General features: G+C 44.3%; 6 protein-coding genes across 6 annotated transcripts; 3 read left to right on the top strand and 3 right to left on the bottom strand.

The window, feature by feature from the left end:
* Positions 1–320: 320 nt before the first annotated feature.
* V865_003718 (uncharacterized protein) lies at positions 321–3127 on the top strand (the record flags this gene model as incomplete). Its single annotated transcript, XM_066227507.1, has 4 exons — positions 321–534; positions 598–1050; positions 1123–1821; positions 1878–3127. 4 exons carry the CDS (start codon positions 321–323, stop codon positions 3125–3127), a joined length of 2616 nt encoding a protein of 871 aa, XP_066083604.1.
* A 741-nt stretch (positions 3128–3868) lies between these two features.
* On the bottom strand, positions 3869–6231 carry V865_003719 (uncharacterized protein; the record flags this gene model as incomplete). The annotated part of the gene is made up of 3 exons (XM_066227508.1): positions 3869–3977; positions 4070–5963; positions 6051–6231. 3 exons carry the CDS (start codon positions 6229–6231, stop codon positions 3869–3871), a joined length of 2184 nt encoding a protein of 727 aa, XP_066083605.1.
* Positions 6232–7760: 1529 nt separating this feature from the next.
* V865_003720 (uncharacterized protein) lies at positions 7761–12260 on the top strand (the record flags this gene model as incomplete). The annotated part of the gene is made up of 7 exons (XM_066227509.1): positions 7761–8749; positions 8880–9654; positions 9732–10181; positions 10322–10497; positions 10562–10730; positions 10797–10864; positions 10922–12260. The coding sequence occupies 7 exons, from the start codon at positions 7761–7763 to the stop codon at positions 12258–12260; spliced, it is 3966 nt and encodes a 1321-aa protein (XP_066083606.1).
* A 363-nt stretch (positions 12261–12623) lies between these two features.
* On the bottom strand, positions 12624–14235 carry V865_003721 (uncharacterized protein; the record flags this gene model as incomplete). The annotated part of the gene is made up of 9 exons (XM_066227510.1): positions 12624–12753; positions 12835–12924; positions 13001–13058; positions 13170–13260; positions 13325–13464; positions 13550–13594; positions 13681–13788; positions 13886–14003; positions 14089–14235. 9 exons carry the CDS (start codon positions 14233–14235, stop codon positions 12624–12626), a joined length of 927 nt encoding a protein of 308 aa, XP_066083607.1.
* A 418-nt stretch (positions 14236–14653) lies between these two features.
* On the top strand, positions 14654–15682 carry V865_003722 (uncharacterized protein; the record flags this gene model as incomplete). Its single annotated transcript, XM_066227511.1, has 6 exons — positions 14654–14683; positions 14767–14802; positions 14910–15033; positions 15110–15207; positions 15326–15401; positions 15501–15682. The coding sequence occupies 6 exons, from the start codon at positions 14654–14656 to the stop codon at positions 15680–15682; spliced, it is 546 nt and encodes a 181-aa protein (XP_066083608.1).
* A 163-nt stretch (positions 15683–15845) lies between these two features.
* Positions 15846–21107, bottom strand: V865_003723 (uncharacterized protein; the record flags this gene model as incomplete). The annotated part of the gene is made up of 13 exons (XM_066227512.1): positions 15846–16034; positions 16114–16183; positions 16253–16275; positions 16331–16378; positions 16440–16454; positions 16606–16625; positions 16687–16847; positions 16927–17111; positions 17186–17267; positions 17352–20724; positions 20787–20858; positions 20931–21002; positions 21086–21107. 13 exons carry the CDS (start codon positions 21105–21107, stop codon positions 15846–15848), a joined length of 4332 nt encoding a protein of 1443 aa, XP_066083609.1.
* Positions 21108–21306: the final 199 nt, after the last annotated feature.

Raw genomic sequence — 21306 nt, forward strand, 5'->3', positions numbered from 1 at the left:
CTGCAGAGATGGATGCGATGATTTTAAGACGAACAGGACGGTAAATTCGAGAAGAGAAGAAGAGAATGCATGTTGGGTTTACATTCGAAGTAGTAACTTGGTCCGAGCAAGGAATTGCCACGTGGTCCGAGCGTTGGATGTTATACGCGACTGCTAAATCGCTAAATTGCTAAATCGTGAATTAAAATGCATGGAGTAATGTTCAAGTGTAGTCACAGCAACTCTATTTCGTTCTCTTCCTCTTTCTCAACGTTCCCTTAACCTGAACCCACTTCAATCTCATCAATTGTGCCCTAATATACCCCTGTACTCCCTCGAACATGGGCGATACTGGTTGGGAAGATCCCTTCCGTACCCCTTCTCCCGATTACGACGGTGACGATGGCGAATTAGATACCCATGAGCTGCCGGCGGGTAACCTGATGCAACAGCTGGATCTGGGTTCGAGGAAGGAAAATGTCAATTTCACAGAAACGCCATTCACCATTGCCGCTAGAAGGGCGAGATATGGGGATATTAACAGTAAGAACGGCAGTGAGTTTTCTCATCGGCAGCCCTATTTCCACTTCGCAGAGCTGATGAAATCATTGTATGTAGCTCGGAAAGAAGCTAGGTCCTCTTCGACTAAACCGTCTTCCTCAAACAACCCACCTTCGCGCACAAGGACACTTCCTGCGTCAGCCAAACCTCCTGTTCCTGCTTCATCCACAGCCACATCCAGCAGAACTCAAACCCTTCCGCCAAGGACGAATGATCAACGAAAGGCAACCAACAGCAAGAAGAGGGACGAGGTAGTGGAAGAACCAGAAGTGAAAATAGTGAAGAGAGTGAGAAACAGTGGATGGTACGATCCTCTTGGTAATCCCATACCCAAAGATCCACCCAGGAAGAAGCAGTTGATGGACAAACTGAGCGATTTAACGACTGCCGAGGAGAAGAGGAAGCAAAGGAATCAAAAAGCTGCCGCTACAAGAGCGAGAAACAAAGCTTTGAAGGCCGCGCAAGCGGCTTGGAAGAACCAAGAAGATGAAATGAAGTTTGGGATGCTACGTGAGTACATCATCCCCAGTGGCCTTATTCCATCGACAGACCATGTCGTATTGCGCTGACCTGAGTGGATAGCTGCTGGCGCTGAACCGAACGAAGATTACCCCATCCTTCAAGGTTTCGAAAAGATGAAAGATCTGCCAGTCAAGGATCCAAAGGGCAAAGGGAAAGGGAGAGGGAAGAATGGGAAGAATGATGATGCGAAGCCTACCGCCAGGATAGGAGCCGAAATGCTTCATATGATCATCAGTGGAGTACCCGAATCAAGTAAGAAAGATGAGATGAAATCAGAAGAGAATAGTGACTTCCCAGAACAAAAGGAGAAGGGAGAAGCACTATCACCAAGTGATTTGAGGAAAAAACAACGTGTAATGAATTTAGACGAAATAATCGAAGTACACGCGAAGAAGACTGCCGAAATGTTTCGTAATACGAGGAAACCAGAGGTATCTCGGATGGCCAGGAAAGATGTGATAGATTTAACAGGTGAGGGCCACAAATCCAATGGTAAATCACAAACGATCGCCACACCCCTCGAAGACGAGGTGATATCTTTAGATCAACCATCTACGATTACTCATCTCTCCTCTACTGCTATGAGGGATATTGAACAAGCGGGAAATTCATCTTCGGAAGTAATTCCATCTAGTTCACCACTGGATCAATATAGCAAGAGACCTGTTGGCTTACTTGAACCCCGGTCCAAACGGGCAGGAGAGCATTTTACACATATTGATGATGTCGGACTTTTGGAGAAGGAAGCTGGGAGAAAAGGTGAGTTCATTTTATTTGGTTATCCTCTCAAGATCCTCACTGATAATTCGGATCAGCAAATTATGGGCATACATCCGGCTCCAAATCCACTTATCCAAGAACAAGGGTTGACGAGACCAGTCCTGCTGAAGTTCATCAAGAACAACTTCAAACCCCTCAATCTTCTTCCACATACCGTCAGAATTCCAATCGTGTTCTTGCAAAACCAGCACCGCACTCTTGTGTCTTCCCAGACAATGATCACCTCATCGAAGGTATGAAACGATCCCCGTCTCCCTCCCTGTCAATCGATGGAATGAAGGAAGAAGACTGGTCTACAATTACAAGTCGACCTAGAATCGGTCCAGCTAAAAAGAAAGCTAGGAAATCTAATATATTCGAAGATCCAACGTACGCTAATAAATCCCGAAAATCCATAAACATGTTTCCTTCCAGATCAACTACATATAACTATACCGACAATCACAAGATCACCGATCACTTACGAACATCCACCACCTACCCGAGTTTGAACGATCATCTCGTATCTACTAAATCGTATAATGGTGGAAATACCAAAGTCAAGCTCTTCACACCTAGTAAACCCGATGAAGATCAACCTGATTCAACCAGAGGGATATTGAGCGGGAAAACCATGAAAGGTAATCAATATGGTAGTCCTGTGAAGGAAAGAGATCCGTCGATCACCTCGAGATATAATGGTAATGATCGAATTCATCAAGATTCTAACTTGAATAGGATCATTCCAAGTGTTTCGAGTGGAATCTCAAGATCCGTCACCACTCATGGTGCTGGTTCATCCTATGCTTCGGCAATATACGATCAACGTCAACAGATTCCTCAACCTTTCAACCAATACAGGTCCAATGGGACTTCGAGCAAAAGTTCTTATGGTGATGGTTCTCATCAATTGGTCAATCGTATCAGTACTGACAGAATTGATCGACCTCAATATAACCACAATGGGAATTATCCACATCAGATTCATACTAATCACTTTCCTCGCCCTCAAGCTCAATCTAACGGACATCAGCGATCGCAAACCCATTCTAATGGTTATCATCCACCTCCTCAAGTCGATGTAAATCGAAATCAAACTCATTCCAAAGGTTATCATCAAGCTCAAGTTGAATCTGACAGCTTTGACTCTTCTTACCTAGCCAATCATGTTTCATATCCACTGAAGAACACTGACCTTCACTCACAACATGCGATCGAAGAACAGGAAGAAGAAGATTGGACGAAAGCTTGGTCAAGAGCTGCTCAACAGAAATCTCGTGGTCAACAAGCATTACAACTTCACTGATCAAATCCATTGTTAACATCCAGCATGACCCAAAACCCTTCTTCGTCTGATCGATATTGAGTGAAATCACATATATGGAATCAGGTAAAATGAAACTACATCTGACCCTTTTCGTAAACCCTGTATATATATCCAGTCTATTGTTGTTATATTACCACTCATGTTATGTATTCATGTGATAAACTGTGCCTGTGCTGTTATTATGAACGGACTGACTCGGTTCATAACATGTAGCCTGTATGAGCAGGATTCGCTGAACATGGATAAGTTCCGGCGAATTGCGACCTTTCGTATCAGTTGGTTACAGCCTGCTCACTGTATACTTAAATTAACACCTGTGTGTTTAAGCAATCGCTCGTATGCTTGTTCTGGCTATTAACAGAACTTCAAGTTTCTTATACTGAAGCAATCTGAAGCCGACTACACTTCATTTTAACAAAAGCTACATTCCGGTTGGATACTTTTACTTGAAACATATACTTTCACTTGAAGAGCAAATGATCAAAAAAGAGATTACAAGAGTAAGAGTGAAAAAGGAAAATACAACTGGTTCTATTTTGTTATCTTATAAATTGAAATATAATCTAACATATTTCTCTCTTCGAGCTTCGTGTACTTTGCTCAAATCCATTTCCACCTTCAACTACTATCTTCGATCGGTAAGACGTTACACTACCAACAACCATCCGCCTTCTTCGTCTTTCGAGATTGCGAACTGAGGGAGGTAATCGATTCCGATGATCATAGTTCTGCTTTTCTCAATAACTTCTTTTTAGTCCTGAACAAACTGAATCTCGCACTGGTAGCTATGTCTTTCATATTCCTCTTTAGTTGATCTTTCGTCGATGGACTATAATAAAACATCAAGAAAGCATCAGTGATCTCATCCTACATATTCATTATTTGCGGGGTTTTTTTTTTTTCAAGGAGAAATATACTCACTGCCACTCATCATTCTTAGTTATAATCTCCGCTCCTCCTCCACTAACCCATTCCATAGGTCTATACCTCTCTCTATCCCCTTCGGTCGTTCTCAGAGATTTATCTCCCGATGCCCATCTGGAAGGTAAATATCCTCCATCTTCATCAACCAACGTAGACGGCGGTTTGTTATGTCCACTACCACCTCCAATAGATCTAGAAGAGCTTCCCCTTCTTCCATTATTGTAATCACCAGCTTCTGACCCTCCGAAACCGGCACCTCCACCCGTAGCGTTAAGAGCGAGTGAGAACGGTCCTCTAATGACGTGGTCGTGTTTCGATTGAATCTTGGTTGATTTACCTTCGGGAGGGAAAACAATTCGAGGATCATCATCTTCTACAATTTCAATCTCGGGTAGGATTCTAGATTTCCCTCTTGCATTGGAACTTGCTGATGCTGCGATAGTATCGACCATTAATCCATTATGATTATGACCACTCGTCGTAGACCGATTGTGCAACCTTGAAGAACCGACAGCAGAAGAAGCGGTTTGTCCGATACCCAAACGCCTTTCTCGTTCTTCCCGTTTCTTGATTTGAGCTGGAGTCTCAGGGAATAATTCTTCTCTTGGTCTCTCAGCAGGTTTAGGTATCCTCTCCCGCTTACTATCTATACTTGATCTAGGTAATGCGGGACTCAACCTCCCAGATGACGAAGTCAATGGTGCGTGAGGTAACAAATGTCCATTAGGACTTTCCATCACTGGCGTATGAGGTGGGATGGGCGATACAGGTGCATCAAATCCTGTTATCTTCTTTGAACCATCTTTCGTAACTTCAACTTTCGATTTTGTCTCTCTTTCCCTCTCTTTATGCAATTTATTGTGTGATATCGTAGAAGTATTCTCGGTTGTTTTCTCAGGCGGGGTGCCTTGTACTTTATGTTCCGTCGTCGAACCTGTATGGGGTGTCCGAGAGTATACCGAAGGAGTTTGATTGGCGCTGAAAGTAGGTGATAGAGGTGATGGAACGTAATGTACATGCTGTGATCTTGATCTACCCGTCATAGCTGTTGGAGTCAAACTTGACGTAGTCGTGTATATCGATGGTGCTCCATATCCGTTAGGTAACTGTCCCTGTCCATCTTCACTTGTAGATTTGATCGAAGGTGTCGAAGGTCTTCCAGATCTTTCAGACATCATACTTCTCCTTCTAGCCGCCGCATAACCCGAAACATCATCCAACCTCTTTCTCTCCATTTCCAACCTTTTTCTAATCTCCTCTTCCTCCCTTTCTCTTCCGGTCGTATCTGTACTTCTTCTAGTCACATAATTATTGCTATTGTCTTGAACTTCACTTCCTGAATCTGACGAACTGGATGACGATCCATTCTTACTTCTTCTCCTATCTGATCCAAATGCACTTCTTCTTCGGGATTTAGCTCTCGACATTTCAGATATATGTCCAAATGGATCAAATTCCGTATCATGTAATTTCCCATTAGAATCGATATACACTCCACTTCCCGAACCGCTCTTCCTACCTGGTCCGCCACCGTTCGCACCGGCGGATCCGTTGTTGGGATGTTGATGAAAGCTTGATATGGATGTAGAAGGTCTCAGTGCGGCCGATATTGGTGATTTACCTTTCCTATCTAATCCACCGGCAGTACGACTCGATAGATGTTTATGACCTGATGGACCGGCTATACTGGATGAGTCACCTTCCATGTCGTAGCTGTATGTAGACTTGTATTCGGGTTGTAAAATATGTTCCAGCTCTGCTCTCTGTCCTGCTAATGCGGCGTCTTTCTTGTGTTTCCCACTTAGGTGGAAGGCAGGTGGTAGAGGTGCGAAATGAGAATCAGGGTGAGGGTCATATCCCAACGGTCGACGAAGATGCGTTTCGGCAAGTGCTGTAGAAGTGGAGTGGACAGAGATGATCGATCAGCTGATGCATTGATTGTGACAATCAAATAATCCATAGTCTATGAGTCACTCACGAGGTCGATATGTCTTGAATCCACCTTCTACCCTATTAGGATCCTTATCCTTCTTCAAAAGCTTCTTGCTAGTGGACGTTGAGGATGATGATCCATAAGGTGCATTTCCCACTGCACTCAATCCGTTCGGGTCATAATCCACGTTCGCATATGACCTTGAAGGTTTGGCCAACAAAGTCATCATGTACTACTAATCTCTATTATACGGTTGAAGTTAACATGGAAGGTGATTGATAAGCCGTATTGATATTGGTCTGTTTTGTTATGTGAATGAGGATGTCGATGAACTGGCTCAGCCGAAGGGGCGACGAGGTAGTTGGTGATGAATGAGGAGCAAGCAGTGAATGCGCAACAGTCAGAAGCAATAGGTCGATGGGATTGTGTATATCGATTATAGTGTGGACCGTAGATTGTCGGTTGAAGGATGAAGAAAAATCTACGTCATCAGAAAAGAGAATGAGAAAAGCGAGGCAATACTCTGATCATCAACAACTGTCATGTTTTGTCGGTAGTAGCTTTACTCACCTTGGATGCTCCTTTCAAGATCGATTCCAGCGATGGTGGAGACAAGTGATATACAACCGAAATGAACAGAGATGCTATATGATGAGGTATGCACAGTTCAGTCAACTCATCGTTTTAACTGGAGTACAAAATCATCATCACCCATCAACGTCACTTAAGACTAACCCCTTATCCTTCCTTGACCCTCTTTCCCTCTCTCTTTCCATTCTCGGCGGCCCTGGATGGGATTTCCTAATTGCTATGCCCGAAAACGACCAACACCGGATTGAGAGGTGTTACGTCAGCAGATAGACCACGTTGTTCAACAAGACATGTGGCACCTGACCCTCTCTGACGACGCGCACAGACCGCGTCTGACTTGTTTGCATTTACAGTCAAATTGATTTTTGTCAACATCCACTCATGACATTTGATCATGTTCTCCCTGTTTTTTTTGGTCGGATGGTATGACAATCTGGATGGATTGGCCTCAATTTGCCCCTTGAATCTTGATCATCCTCCTTTGACCATCGTCCATGGAACAGGGTCTTACTGCTTGTTCTAGGCAAACAGGATGTTCTTCTGCTTGCTTGATCAGAAATTGAATTTTGGATCATCCACTTGTTCAACATGCAATCCCAGATGCGCCTTCCGTCTTGAGAGACTATCTAGTAATGCATGCATAAGAACAACTAGATAGCAAGGGCGACTATATATATCGATCACTGGTATTGCACAGCATGAAAGTAAAAGTTGACCATTTGTGTGGAGTGTTTCACTGTTTCACTGCGAGTTGTTATACCGGCGGTTTCCACACACCTGCCCATCCCATGTCGTTCCTTCATTCAACTTGCTAACTCATTCATCCACATCATACCTCTATAACACCTTTGACGTCACATACATTAACCTGTTTGCTTCCACACAACTGCCCTGCCTCGACATCACGATTCGGTTTCCCTGTTGATCCCTCGACCATCTCGCGCTACCCCAAGATCAAAACTCGCCTAGAAGCTGGTTTTATTGGAACCTGCCAGTTGCAACAAGTGTACCACGGGAAGTTCATGATATAATCTCTTGAAAGCGTCAATACCAATGCAGCAAGATACAAGTCATCTATATCCAGATCACAATCTTCAGCAACTACGATAGTACCTTGATCGTCACCTGCATCATACGCCATCTATCACAAATAGCACATTCAAGATGAAATCTTTACTCTCTAGATTTAAAGGTGGTCCTAGCGACTCACGTTCATCGTCAAGAGCCAACTCATCAGCATCCACCAACAAAGAGAGAGAGAAGGAAAACATCGCATCTTCATCATCTAACCCAAAATCCAAATCATCATCATCATCCACTAATCAACAAATGAAGAAAGTATTATCAAGGAATCACCTTAGTGAAAAACCGACTTCTTCCTCTTCCGCTTCTTCACCTGCTCCACCCCCTCGGACTCTGACGCCTATGAGTAATCAGCATTCCTCCTCGTCACCTAATCTGGCATATGACGATCCGAGACCACATTCTATCACCGGTTCTGCGGGACTGCTCTCGCCCGTCGTTGGACTATGGGAGGAGACGAGGGGGGAAAACAGGAATAGGAATAGGACGGTCAGTGCGTCTGGAGATATACATGACAAACCAGGAGGGAAGAAAGTCACATTCAGATCACCAGCTCCTACGCCCACTACGAGCGTGGTTTTAGACGAAGCTACGAAAATAGATTATGAGAGGAGGGGATCATCTTCTTCTACTGCGGGAGGTACATCACCTTCAAAGAGAGCTTCAACTTCAGCTTTGAAACCACCTTCAACTTCACAACCTGCTAGACCAGGTACATCTCAATCAACCAGTTCTACCAATAATCGACCAAGACCAACATCAAGACAGACTTCGCCATTCTTACCTTCGCTGGCCATTCGTCCTACGGCATTTCGTAAAGCCTCTTTACCACCTCTAGGTTTCAATACTCATGGTAATGGAGCGACTAGTAGCTCACCCACCAAAAGCTCTACAACGATCTTATCGCCTACTCCGTCGGATGCTTCTACGGGCGCGATGAGTAATATGAGTTACCTCCCACAGCCGAATAGCTGGAGTGAAATGGCCGAAGATGACCTGATAGCTAATCTCGGTCCGAAGGAGAGGACGAGACAGGAAGTTTTGTGGGAGATTGTCAGTTCGGAAGAGAGGTGAGCGAATGTGTCATTCACAATATACATCACTCCCTTTATATGCTTGTTTTATGGAGTCAGAGAGGGCATCTCGATAGGTCTTCTTCAGATGTGATTTGTTAATCACTCATATATTTTCTTCTACTAGATACGTACAAGATCTCATCAAGTTCAATGAAACGTTTTGCAAAGCTCTACTCCCCTTATCCGCTAATTCACCCCATTTGGACCTATATGATCCTACTCCCTCATCCATTACCACTCGTACTATGTCTCCTTCCTCACCCGCTCTATCAGGTAACGAGTCCTTTGTCAATTTACCTATCGCCGCTAAATATTCATCTACAACACCCCGGTACAGTGGTGAGAGATATCCATCGGATTCATCGACCAGTACAGCACCGCCCATGACACCAAATGACGAATCTATCGCTAGAGGAAATCTAAATTTGAATTTGAATGGACCACCACCATCGAGTGCAGCAAGGATGAACGCTTATAACATTTTGACCAACGGTAGACCGAACATAGGTTTGGGTCTCACGAATAAAGCTAGTTTGTCAAGTTTAAATGGGAAGAAAGGACATCATAATTCCTTACCACCACCTTCATCTTCAAGACAACATTCAAATTCTTCTCAAACCGACTTGAGAGCTAACGATAATAGATTATCGTACCATCCTGGTATTCATAACAAATCACATAAAGCGAGTTCTCGAATTAGCTCAGGAGGATCAATTGGTCCGAGTACTGGTGCGGCTAATAATACGAATGTAAAATTACCTGAAGATTTGGAAAAGGTTTTGACTGTTTTATCAGGAGGAATTCTAGATGGCCATATCAAGTTATCGAACGCTTTGAAGAAGAGATACGAGAATCAGTATCCTTTGGTAAGGAGTTTGGCGGATGTGTTTACTGCTCATGTGAGTGGAATCGTGGCTCTTTGTAATGAACCATCTCATAAATATCAATGACTGATGGCCTATTCTTTTCTTCATAGTCATACATCCTAAGAGAATACTCCACCTTTGTACTTCATCTCGAACGCGCCCTGTCGCAAGTCGACGAATCCTTCTCTCTCTTCTCGGACATTGCTGGCGGTAGTGGAACGACTCGATCCAAGCGGAATTCCAAACGACTGGAAGAGAGCGATATTGGAATCCTAAGCCGAAGACTGATGGGTCTGGAAGAACTAGCTTCTGAAAAAGGAGAAGCCGGTTTGGTAATCAGTCTATCTAAACCTTTTCAGAGATTGTTAAAGTATCCATTATTGTTCCAGAACTTGTTGTTTAATACGGATCCGAGTTTGAAAGAGTACGAAGCTACTTTATCGATGGTAGATCAAGTTGAGGAGATCGTGAGATCGATAGAGGATCAAAAGAGTGACGAGGAAGAGAGGGAGAGGACGAGGGATGTCTGGGCGAGAATAGATGGACTGGAAAGAGATAAGGTGAGTACTCGGTCGATCAAATGTGGTGGACAGATTACAGAATCTATGGTAGAAGAGGACGTATATGTCAACTCTCTCAAAACTACCTTGGGCATCTTAGCTGAAATACACTGATATGCTGATCCCGTTGTTCATTTCAGGTCATCATGGCCCCTAAACCCAATAGAATGTTAATCAGCGAGACTCAATTACCAGTACCAGAAGGTGTTCATCTCAAAGCACAAAAAGACATACCGACGTCTGTCAAGGGTAAGAAATCTTTCAAGAGACTGAGTGATATCTTGAAGGGTGGAGGAGACGGTGACTTATGGGTTGTGTGAGTGATAACGTGTGCCATCAGGCGTGTGTGATCGAACTAATGGGCGGGCTGAACTCGATAGTCGATTCTCTGACGTTTCTCTGCTATGTGAGAAGACTGGAGTCACCCACCTACCCATAGCGAGCTTCAAAAAAGCCACCAAATCAGACTCTTCAAATGATCTGAGTGGCAAGAAACATGCTACGATGGGGAAAAGAAGTGCTTCTGTCAGAGCTAGAAATTTGTACAGAGTAAGTAGTACCAAAAGGAAAGAGGCTGTATACCCTAACCAATGCTGATGGAGGTGTTTTTCGTAGTTTGTCAAAGTCCATGAATGGCATCTCAAGTCTGGACCCAGTACCGATGGTCTTCTGAATATGAACGAGTAAGTTAACTCATAACCTTGTGAGTGCCAGTAAGTTAACCGATCTGTGCCAATTAGCATCTCTGCATCTCGTCAACGAACATCTGTGATTCCTCAGTCACCGCCTGTCTCCAAATATCCCACTCTACCTTCTATAGCAGGTACACCTCATGCTACGCCTACAAAGGTTCCTTTGAAAACAATAGACGGGTCAGCCAACCCTTCACCCTCGAAATCATTCAGATCACGCAAAGGCACAGGAATAGATGACGATACGATGTCAGTTATATCTGATGGTATATCTGAGATGTCTTTCGCGTTCAAAGATGGAGATCAGGTGAAACCCAATCTAAAAGCGAAACCGAAAATCAGACAATCACTCCCACCTACATCCACTTCAATTGCCAAACCCGGTAGAAACATTGGGTCTGTGGGTAGAAGGACGACATCTCAACCTGGTTTGACGAGAAGGTTATCAGGTGGTCATGTAGGTGGTCAAGCTGCTAATGCGAAATTCGCCAATCGACTTCGATCACCTGATCTCAACCATCACCATCATGCTGCGAGTGATACGGAAGGACCACCTGCAGTAGGTATCAGATCAGCAAGTGCTGCTGGTAAAGCTAGAAGATCATTACCTCCTACTTCAGGTACGACGATGAGTGGTGGATTAAGACCATTACATACGGCTGGTGTAGCATCTGCGACTGCTTCTAGACCAGCTTGGAATTCTGGTTTATCGACTACCAGTACGACCAGACGTGCGTCTACACCTGCTTCACAAGTCGGTTCTGTTAGAGGAACGAGATTGTCCCATGTGAATAATGGTAATGGCAGTGGGAGTGAGGGAAGGAGAATACCGATAGGTAGATCATCAATGATTGGAACTTCTTATTCCAATACCCATGTCAACAAAACCTCTTTGGGACGTACGATTACGACTTCTCCCACCAAGGTGAATGATGAGGATAATGATCATGATAATGATCATATACAAGATGATGGGGAGATCAGGAAGATGCCAAGTAAAGAAGATTCAGTTGTAGGTCTGTGGAAGGCGTTCGACGAGAGTAAAAGTAATGGAACTCCCACAAACTCAGGTGTAGGCCTTGGTCTAGGAATCGATCCAGCCGAGGGTAAATCCATTTCGTCCGTTGGAAGAGGAGGAACAAAAGGTGTTGGTGTGGGAGTACCTTCTAGAGGATCGGTATTGTCCCTTAGAGGAGTTACTGGTACACCCAGAGGAGCAAGTTTGAGAGGAGGAGGTATGATAACAGGAGTAAGAGGTGGTGCAGCAGTAGGTACGACACCGACGAGTGGAGTCGGATCAGGTAGAGTAACGGGTAAAGCTGCTACGGTAGGTAGAGGTGGGAATTTAGTTAGTACGAGAAAAAGGGATCTGGGCGGGAAGATATGATCATAATACAATGAAACGACTTTTGATGATTTTTGATGATAATGACTTGTTTAACGAAAACGAATGATAATGATGAATGTGATGTAAAGTACTATAATGTATCATAATGACTTGTTAAGGAAGGAATATAATGTTTAGTCTATAGTATGTTCTATTCTTGTTAAATTTCTGGACAGACAATTACCTTGCATTATACATACATATATATACATGAATATACATAGAAAATGAAAGACTTTATATTTACTTTTTTTGTGTACAAATCAAAGCTTGAACTGATATTCATGAGTGGTCTATCTACATTGTCATGTATTCATCAATTCATCAATTCATCAAGATTGTCGTTCTCCTCATTTCCACCGACTAGGACAAAAAGGGATGATTGACCAATTCCCTATACAAATCTTCAGGGATATCTTTGACCAACGCTACTGTTATACCTATTATGGGTCTTGCGTCTAGTGGTGGGAACGTACGGAGGATCTTCATCGGACTGTTACGCAAGATAAGAGAGAGATGGTTGATTTAGAATCAAATCCATCAGAAAGCGGAGATGATGAAATTGAAAACTTACGAAGGTGAATCCATCAGTTCCTGTCTCATCAATAGTAATTGCGCTATCACACATAGAACGTTGAGATGTAATCCAAAAGCGAGTAGGAAGCTATAACACAAAAGTACTTTTCATTTAGCCAAATGGTAGCTGTGTTAGATCACTCAGATGTCCAGATGGCACTGACTCCCATAATTTCAGTACTTCTTCCAGTGGTGGTGTACAGGCACATAAAGTCATGACGGCTGAGTTGGTCGGAGCAATCTGATCAGCATTGCATATACAGAGCAGGTACACCAAATTTGTGTCTTCATTCGATCAAGAAGTTTAGTTGCAGGGCAGTTCCACACACTCACATGGGAAAGCGTATATCTCAGCTTTCAAATTCTTACTCGACAATTTATCATACAATTCCTGATCGACAATTTCCAGACATTTATCTAGTAACTAGATCCAAGGACAAAGAAGGAAATATCAGCTGATGAAGCCATTCACAACCGAGGGGACTCACCTTCAAACCCTCGTGAACACCTTTCAGAGAAGGTTGGACGTACAACGGACAACCGTTCTCTATGAATGTAGAAAAGCAGGCGAAAGCTTCGAGTTGGGAGGGCATGGCGTATAAGAATGGAGCTGAGAGGACGTTCATTCCTACAATCGAAGAGGTTTTGATCAATCACGAGTTGGCTGGAAATGTTTTCTCCTTTTATCCTGTATAAGGGTAGGATTCACTCACCTTGTACATATTTGAATGGTTGTCCCTCATCCTCCATTTCAGAAGCTAGTTGGATGACCATTATCAGCTCAGCTCAGCGCGGTTTAGCTCTTCAATTATTCCGGTGCGAAGCTGATGAGATCCAAACATACTTGTTATCTTCCATACGAAAGCTTCCAGTAATCTAATCAACATATCTTCTTTCACTTTCCCTTTGAATTGCGTATCAGTAGCTAACGTTCGGAATGTGTCGTTTTTGACTATACTCGATTTCCAAATCATAGATATCAGCTTGGATTTCAGAGGAAACATCAAGGATGAGAGTATGAGATCATGTTGGAATTGGATAAAACTCACTTTTATGACTATCTGACGAAGGTCCCATCGACACCCATCTCAAGTAATCTTCCGCATTGAGGTTATCAACTCTTAACATTAATTTCCATATCTTTGGTCTGAGAGAAGGTTTGCCAGGCTACACGTAGCAACACACACAAAATGTCAACTTATCAATGGACTATACATCATGTCGAACAGTATGTTTGAGATGAATAGCTTACCACCTCTGGGATTCCTTCTGTCAGGACTATCCTCCGTATCCTCTTCAGACCATCTGATATCTCGGATGTCGATCGGTGTCTACCTGATAACGCCAGTGGGTTGAGCAGGGATGATAACGTTTCGTAGAGATCCGTGGGAGGTGACATATCGTAGTGTGCTCCAAATGATAGGTATCCTTCATCTGCTTTGTATATTGTCGTGATTATACGATGAGAGGTGTTGGTTGTTGATGGACCGAGCGTTTGTTGTTGTTGTTCGACTTCTTCGATTGTTTCCGGCGGAAAAGTTCAGTTTGGCTCATCACCTTTGTTTTTCTTCTTTCTTCCACTTCTTCCGTGTTGAGATTACATTATCAAAGATATATATACCACAACCACAGGTCAGCTTCTATCAGCTAATCAACAGTGTATCAGCTGACCATATCATTGACAGCCACTACTCGACTTACAACAAGCACCTCATCAGGTCATCTTCGTCCTCCATGGAAAGCTAATCGATGGACCACCAAAATCGAGCTTAGGTTGGATTGGATTGGATTGGATTGCTTTTCATATCAGAAGCGAGATGCTCAACGAAGAGTTATCCACTGACATGGTGAGTCAAGCCTTCCTGCCCACAACATCCACTTCATCTCTGTGATGGAACTATGATCGTTGAGCTGATGGCAGTGATCATAGGACCGGATAACACAATTACAGGATGCTATCCTAGATGTAGGTGTACACACTTATATACATATTACATATACGATGTTCGATATGTTCGATATGGCTTTGCTCCCTGTAATAGTAGCTCATTAATATGCTTATTATCGACTCAGCTCTTAACGATAACATCCACCTCAATCGATTATATAACAAAACGAACAGAATTTGAACAAACCTCAGATAAGATACCTACTACCCTCCAAACTCCCCTCGCAGCCAACAGACAAGAATATAAAGGTATGCTTCATCTCAGCTGGTCTCATCCTGCCGCATTCAGTGAGAACAGCTGTTAATCGGATGTCATGTGATGTAGCATCGATCGAAACGTTCGTGAATGATATAGTAAGAAGAAGTAAAGATATCAAGAAGTTGATAGCGAGTCTACCAAAGAAAGACGACAGTTCGCAAAGGGTAAGTTTGAACGTCTTGACGCTCTCACTCATTCGTCTAGAGAAAACGACCTTCATCCGAGGCAAGATGTGCTGCTCAAATCAACGAGGTTGCTGAAATTGATCTTGATATCTCGTAGGCCACCAGATTATCAGAATTGCAAGAAGAGTTATCAACTTCCAACGAAGAGTACAAAATAGTATTAGCTCAATCAGGTCAGCTTCCAATACCTTGTTTCTCGATCACATATTGGGATACGCCAGCTGATACATCTCATTGATACATCCCATTGATACTTGATTTGACACTTACAGAAGAATTATTACTCGAATTGCAATCAGCTTTGGATCAAGCATTAGGTGAAGATTCACCTAATATCCCAATACCCACCAAGATCAACCCATCAACACAAGCAGATGAGGAGAATACCCATGATCAGCGGAGGACAGCTGGGAAGGGTGAACTGGAAGCTTCAGATACAATAATAGATGCATAGATCTAGCGTTCATTTTATTTCGTATAGTAGTCTCGTACAAATAGGACTAATGCATTGTCCTATAATTATCGTCTTAACATTGAAATAAGGCAAAGGGAGTTGGCAGTAGCAGCAGATGCTCTGGCATATATACCTCCGTTATTTTATCGACGAATAGACCAACCTATCCACCATAATTGAACATCCTCCCATCACATCTAGCAGTCTTACACATACATTTATCTTTAGCTGCGACCTTACCTTTGGTCGTAGGGGTGATATGTGCAGAAGCGGAAGTTTTGGATTTCTTAGCTTTGGCATTTCGGGTGGTCAATTTGGGTTGAGGAGTCGGTATTGGAATCTCGTCGTCGTCCTAACATCGTCAACAAATCAGTATATCCCTTTTTATATACCATATTGTTGTGATGATTTCAATAGTCGTGGGAACTCACAGGTAATCCCTTATATGATATACACAGCTCTTCGTTCCGTGCAATAGGACGTCGAGCGAATATAACGAGGCTAAGGAAGGTGTCACGAGTGAGTTTAGGATCTTGACACCAATTTGTGACGCTTTACATGAGAACTTACATAGGTCGTTCAGGATGGAAGTCCTGTTATCAAGCATGTCTGTCAGCTGTTGGAATACAATTAGAAATGTAAGCTCACCTTGACGTAGGCTTGCGTGATAGCTAGATTAGGGTCGCATGAATGATTCTACGTTAGGAATTGTACTATCAGCTACTGCAGGAGATAACATGACTGAGGGCTGACTCACGAAGTATCGAGTAAACTAGAAGACCGATATATATCGTCAGCTATGTATTTCACCTATCGCTAGTAGACTAAACTGCTCACATTCTGTATCATCGCAGAAAAGATGAAATTTCGACCATCAGACTGTCAGCATGAGCAACGATCTAAGATATATGTGATGGACATACCCCATAATGAAAAGCATCCACTATTATCATAGCGTCAGCTTATGTTGTAGGTAACGTGGTTGTCCAGACAAGATAACTCACCACTATAAGCAGAATAAACATAGCTTGGATCATCAGCTTCTTCAGCTGCGATCTTTGCTCTCTGAGAGGCAAGTTCTGCCAGTTCGGCCGATCTTGAATCTAAACGTGATAGACCGGAAGGTGGATGGGCGATCTGCCAACCATCGCAATCGAACAGGTATCTACAAAGGTCGATCGAACCGTCAGCATAACAGGCTGTCAACCTTTTGAGATGAAAGATGGTCTACAGAGGTGACTTACGTTCTACCGATCTGAGCATACAATTTCCCTCTTTCCTCCGATTCCTGCTCAGTGATCAATTCACCTGCATAGATACCCAAGAAAGTTCCAGCCGCTATGGGTGCCCTGGCTCTTACGCCCCATCCTTTCCATCTCGTCTTGAACAATTCAATCTTCGTATCCTTACCTCGACCACGTTGGATGATCTATCAATTGGCCGGGAAATGATCAGTGTCAAGTCATTAGCAAAACGCTTACACCCTAGGAGAGATTTACTCACCCTGTTCCCACATTCAGGTGGACAACCGCATTTTTTACCGCATTCCCAAACACTAACAGAAGTCTCTTTAATTCGACCAAGGCTGGAGCACAGAAAAGCTCGATCAGCATCATAGTTTTTTAAAACTCCTTCCATACGCAAAGATTCGACAAGAGAACACACTCACTCATCATAAGCGAAACCTTTCATTCCCAAATCATAAAAATACAATTCCTGTCTTCTCACACAACTACAATTCTTGTTATTCGGATCACAAGGTCCATCACAATCGCATCCTATCCCTAATTCTGGATCGGGAACATCAGGGTTATATAGCATATCGTTGGAATATTGGAATTCGAAATCGGGTGGTGCACCTTCACCATCGATATCATTGATCACTCTAATTTCATCCGCTTGAGGTTCGTCAATCGAAGTACTTTGAGCCATGTAAGCTTCGAACACTGCTCGATGTAATGAAGGGTTATTGGTCAAATGTGGTTTACGTCGATTCCACTCATCTATCAATTTCGTATTTAATATTCGGTTCGCTCGACCGATCCGATCAGATGGAGGTAACGGATCAGGTAAAACCTCTGATAACACTGTATGGATATTGGATTCGATATCTTCCGGAGGGGTGTGTACTTCTCCTGCAATCGGAATCTTGTAGGAGCTTCGGACTGTAAACCCATTATATTCAACCAACTCAGCAGCATTGGAAGGCCCACTAGAGGGCGCACCATCCGAAGTTTCATCCACCAAGTCCTCCACATCCGATTCACCTTCATGCTCTACAATCCATCGCCAGGCTTGTCTCGACCGAGTCGGAATGACCACTTCGAACTTGGGCGGAGGAGAGTAATCACTGATAGGCGAGGATGCAGATACCCTAGTCGCGTCCTCTGGACTCGAGATGATCTTGCGATTTGATCGAGGTCGAACGCGCGGTATTGGGTGTGATTCATCGGGCTCCTCACAGGGCTCGTTGCCCGATACGAGCGAATGACGAGCGGATCGAGAAGGCTCGCCAGACTTTGGAATGAAAGCGTCTCCAGTGATCTCTTCGATGGACGGCACGGTGCTCGAACGACGAGTGCGTTGTTCGGATTCCAGGAGACTATCTTGGGGTAGAGGTGCTATTTCCACATCGTCCATGCCGATACGAACTTCCTCCACTGCCTTCTCCACTGAGAGTTCCTGCCTGATGGGGCTTTCATCTCCTTTGTCACTAGTCAGACAGTCCAGGTCATCGTCATCGATCTCAATGGGGTGCATGGAGGATGAGCCATGTATTGATGGGATTGAGATTGGGTCAGATGGCAATGGCAATACAGGCTTGACATCAGAATCCTTCGACGGGGACACTGGTACCGCTGTCGATGCAAGGGGCTGTGGACCCTTCTGGTCATCCCTGATAGAGGGTTCAGGCGAAGGATTGTATGAGGCTGAAGGGAGAGGATGTATGGTGGGTGAATTCGTGATAGCATCAGGTTCGGCGCATTGCTCAGGCTGAACAAGGGGTTCCTCTAGAGCAGGGCCGACATCTTCTGCTGGAGATGCCTGAGAGTCGAGAATGTCTATTTGATTGTTCTGAGTCGCAGTTGCGGGGCGTATTTCAGCTATTGGGCTGATCATGAAAGTGCCTAGCACAGCGTCTACCTCTTGACTATCGGTAGTCCGGGGTGTTTGTGGTATTGAGATTTCTGGAGTCTGAGGAATGGGAACTTCGGTGGATATTTGTGGTGAGCCCTGCTCGAAAGTACTATTTTCTCCTGATGACGGAGACATTGGGGTCATTGGCGAGAGGTGTTGTGGGACAGCAGAGACTTGAGGTGTCGTCTGTGTTGAGTCTTCAATTTGTGATCTCGAGATGCCCGTGACAGCTTGATCCAACAATGGGAATGTCTCCGATTCAAGGACTTCTCCTGTACTGGACTGTCCTCTTATCTGTACGTCCGCAGCCACTTCCGACATCACACCCCCGCCTCCCGATATAGTTGACGTTTCCGTTGTCGTCTCCACTGATATTGGTTGTACCGCAGCAGAGGCCGTCTGTGCGGTTTTCTCTGAGATCGGAACAGAAGGATTTGCTGTTGGAGCAGGCGATGGGTCTCTCAGTCCTTTTGGAGGTACCAATGGCGGTGAAGTCAAGTCCAGATGCGACTCCAAGACCGGCTCTGAAAAGATCTGCGATACTGGTGTTGAGTTCGGAGGTAGGGTTTGAGGATCGGAAACGGTATTTTGGTCCTGCTGTGAATCTTCCTCTATTTGCATATCGTTTTCGGAGAAGACAGGTGGTACCGGCAGAGGTGTGGGAAGGGCCGTATACTGCATGATTACATCTTGCTCGACTGTGTTTTGCGAGGTCGACCTTTGCGCCATTGGGACAGGTGATGGGCTAGTGGTCTTCCCTCGGCCTGATTGTTTCGACACATCTTCAGCTTGACTCTTCTTAGGGGAAGGTGTTTCATCAGTTGCCCATTTTGGACCTTTCTTTATCACTTTGAGAGGTTTCACAATTGTTTCTTCCTTTTGAGGTTCAACAACAGTCGGGGGCGGATCTATTTTCCTAGCTTTCCCTTTCCTGGATTTTGCTTCTTCCCTTACTAGCTCTGTGGGTGACGGTGATCGTTTATAGCTGATATTAGGCTGTAGAGTTGCAGGATTAAGCCATGAGCCCGACTCTGATTCTGGCACAGGTTGTATTGGTTGTGGTGGTTCGAGTGTCACTGGACTGAGCCATGACCCAGCTACGCCATCGTCTGCCTCGTGTATCGACGTTGAAGGTTCTACATTTGGTTCGGGGGCTGATTGAGATCCGACAGAGTTGGATCGTGCAGCATTTAAGGGATCGATCCAAGATTCCACATGATCCGCCGCGTCGGTTTTTGGGATGTTCGTTGATCTCGTTGATGGCCCGGCAATGGAGATGTCTTGGGAAGGTTCGGCCGGTGTATTTAGTCCATTGGCCGAGGGAAGAGAACTCAAATTTGTCCAAACTTGTGGTAAGGCGAAATCTTGTTTGGGCGGTGAGACTGTACGATGAGGTGCAAATGCAGCTAAAATATTTGGTCCAGGAGTTGAAGAAAGGGACCTTAGATCTGTCCAAGATTGTGGTAGAACGAAATCTTCTTTGGGTGGTGAATCTGCACGAGGAGGTGCAAGTACAGTAGGGTTCAACCAATTTCCATCTTGGATTATTGTCGTATTAGGCGATATTGAGCGAGAACTAGGCGGTGGGACGTAAGTTGCAGGATTCAACCATGATCCACTTGGAGCTTGTTCTGGCTGTATTCTTGATTTGGCTGCATTGGGATCATATACAGCTGGGTTGAGCCAAGATCCAACTTCTCCCATCACTTCTTCCTTGACCTGCCGCGAGGGTCCAGCCATAGGCTGATCATCACTTAGGTCTATTGCATCCTTATACGTATTGGATGGGATCGATCTTCGAGGTTGTCTAGTAGATCTTGATGACGATGAAGGCGGTTTGGAAGAGGAAGGGGGAGGGACTGTATCTGAACCTGAGCCTGAGTCTTCTAATGTGAGATCAACGACTGTAATTGACAAAGCAATATCAATACATGCAATTCAATGAGGGTGTGTGGAGGGGACATACATTGACTTGATTGTGGTAGACTAGCTGGTCTGGTTGAACTGGATCGACCAGGTCTTGCTCCTGCGCTTGAAGCTACGCGCAATCAACAGTCATTTCAGCTAATCTGGAAGATGAACAAATACGCTACAGAAGCCGGTCACTTACGTCCAGCTTGACTCGACCTTGGTCTATCCTCATCTGAAGAGTCTAATGCTATAGGATCTCTGGAATTACCAGCTGAGTTGCGGTGGAGACTCGATATATCAGCTACTACACTCTATCGAGGGTATTTGATGGTTCAACGTGAGACAAGGACTTACTTCCTCTGGAGGGTGTTGACATGTTACCGGCTCATTCAGTCGACATACACAGCGCTCGAGACTTGTTTCGCCGGCCTCTTTGCTGTCCGCTTCGAGATCTGCGAGCGTATCCCAATGTCTAGGTTGGATAGCAATAACAGTATGATGAGGGTGGATCACGAATCCTTGTACTCTCATCTTTTTATCTGTTAAGTACTCTCATTCTTTGGTTGTTGTTGTCA

Source organism: Kwoniella europaea, chromosome 1 (assembly GCF_036810445.1).
Source record: "Kwoniella europaea PYCC6329 chromosome 1, complete sequence".
In the NCBI taxonomy this organism is placed as follows: Eukaryota; Fungi; Basidiomycota; class Tremellomycetes; order Tremellales; family Cryptococcaceae; genus Kwoniella; species Kwoniella europaea.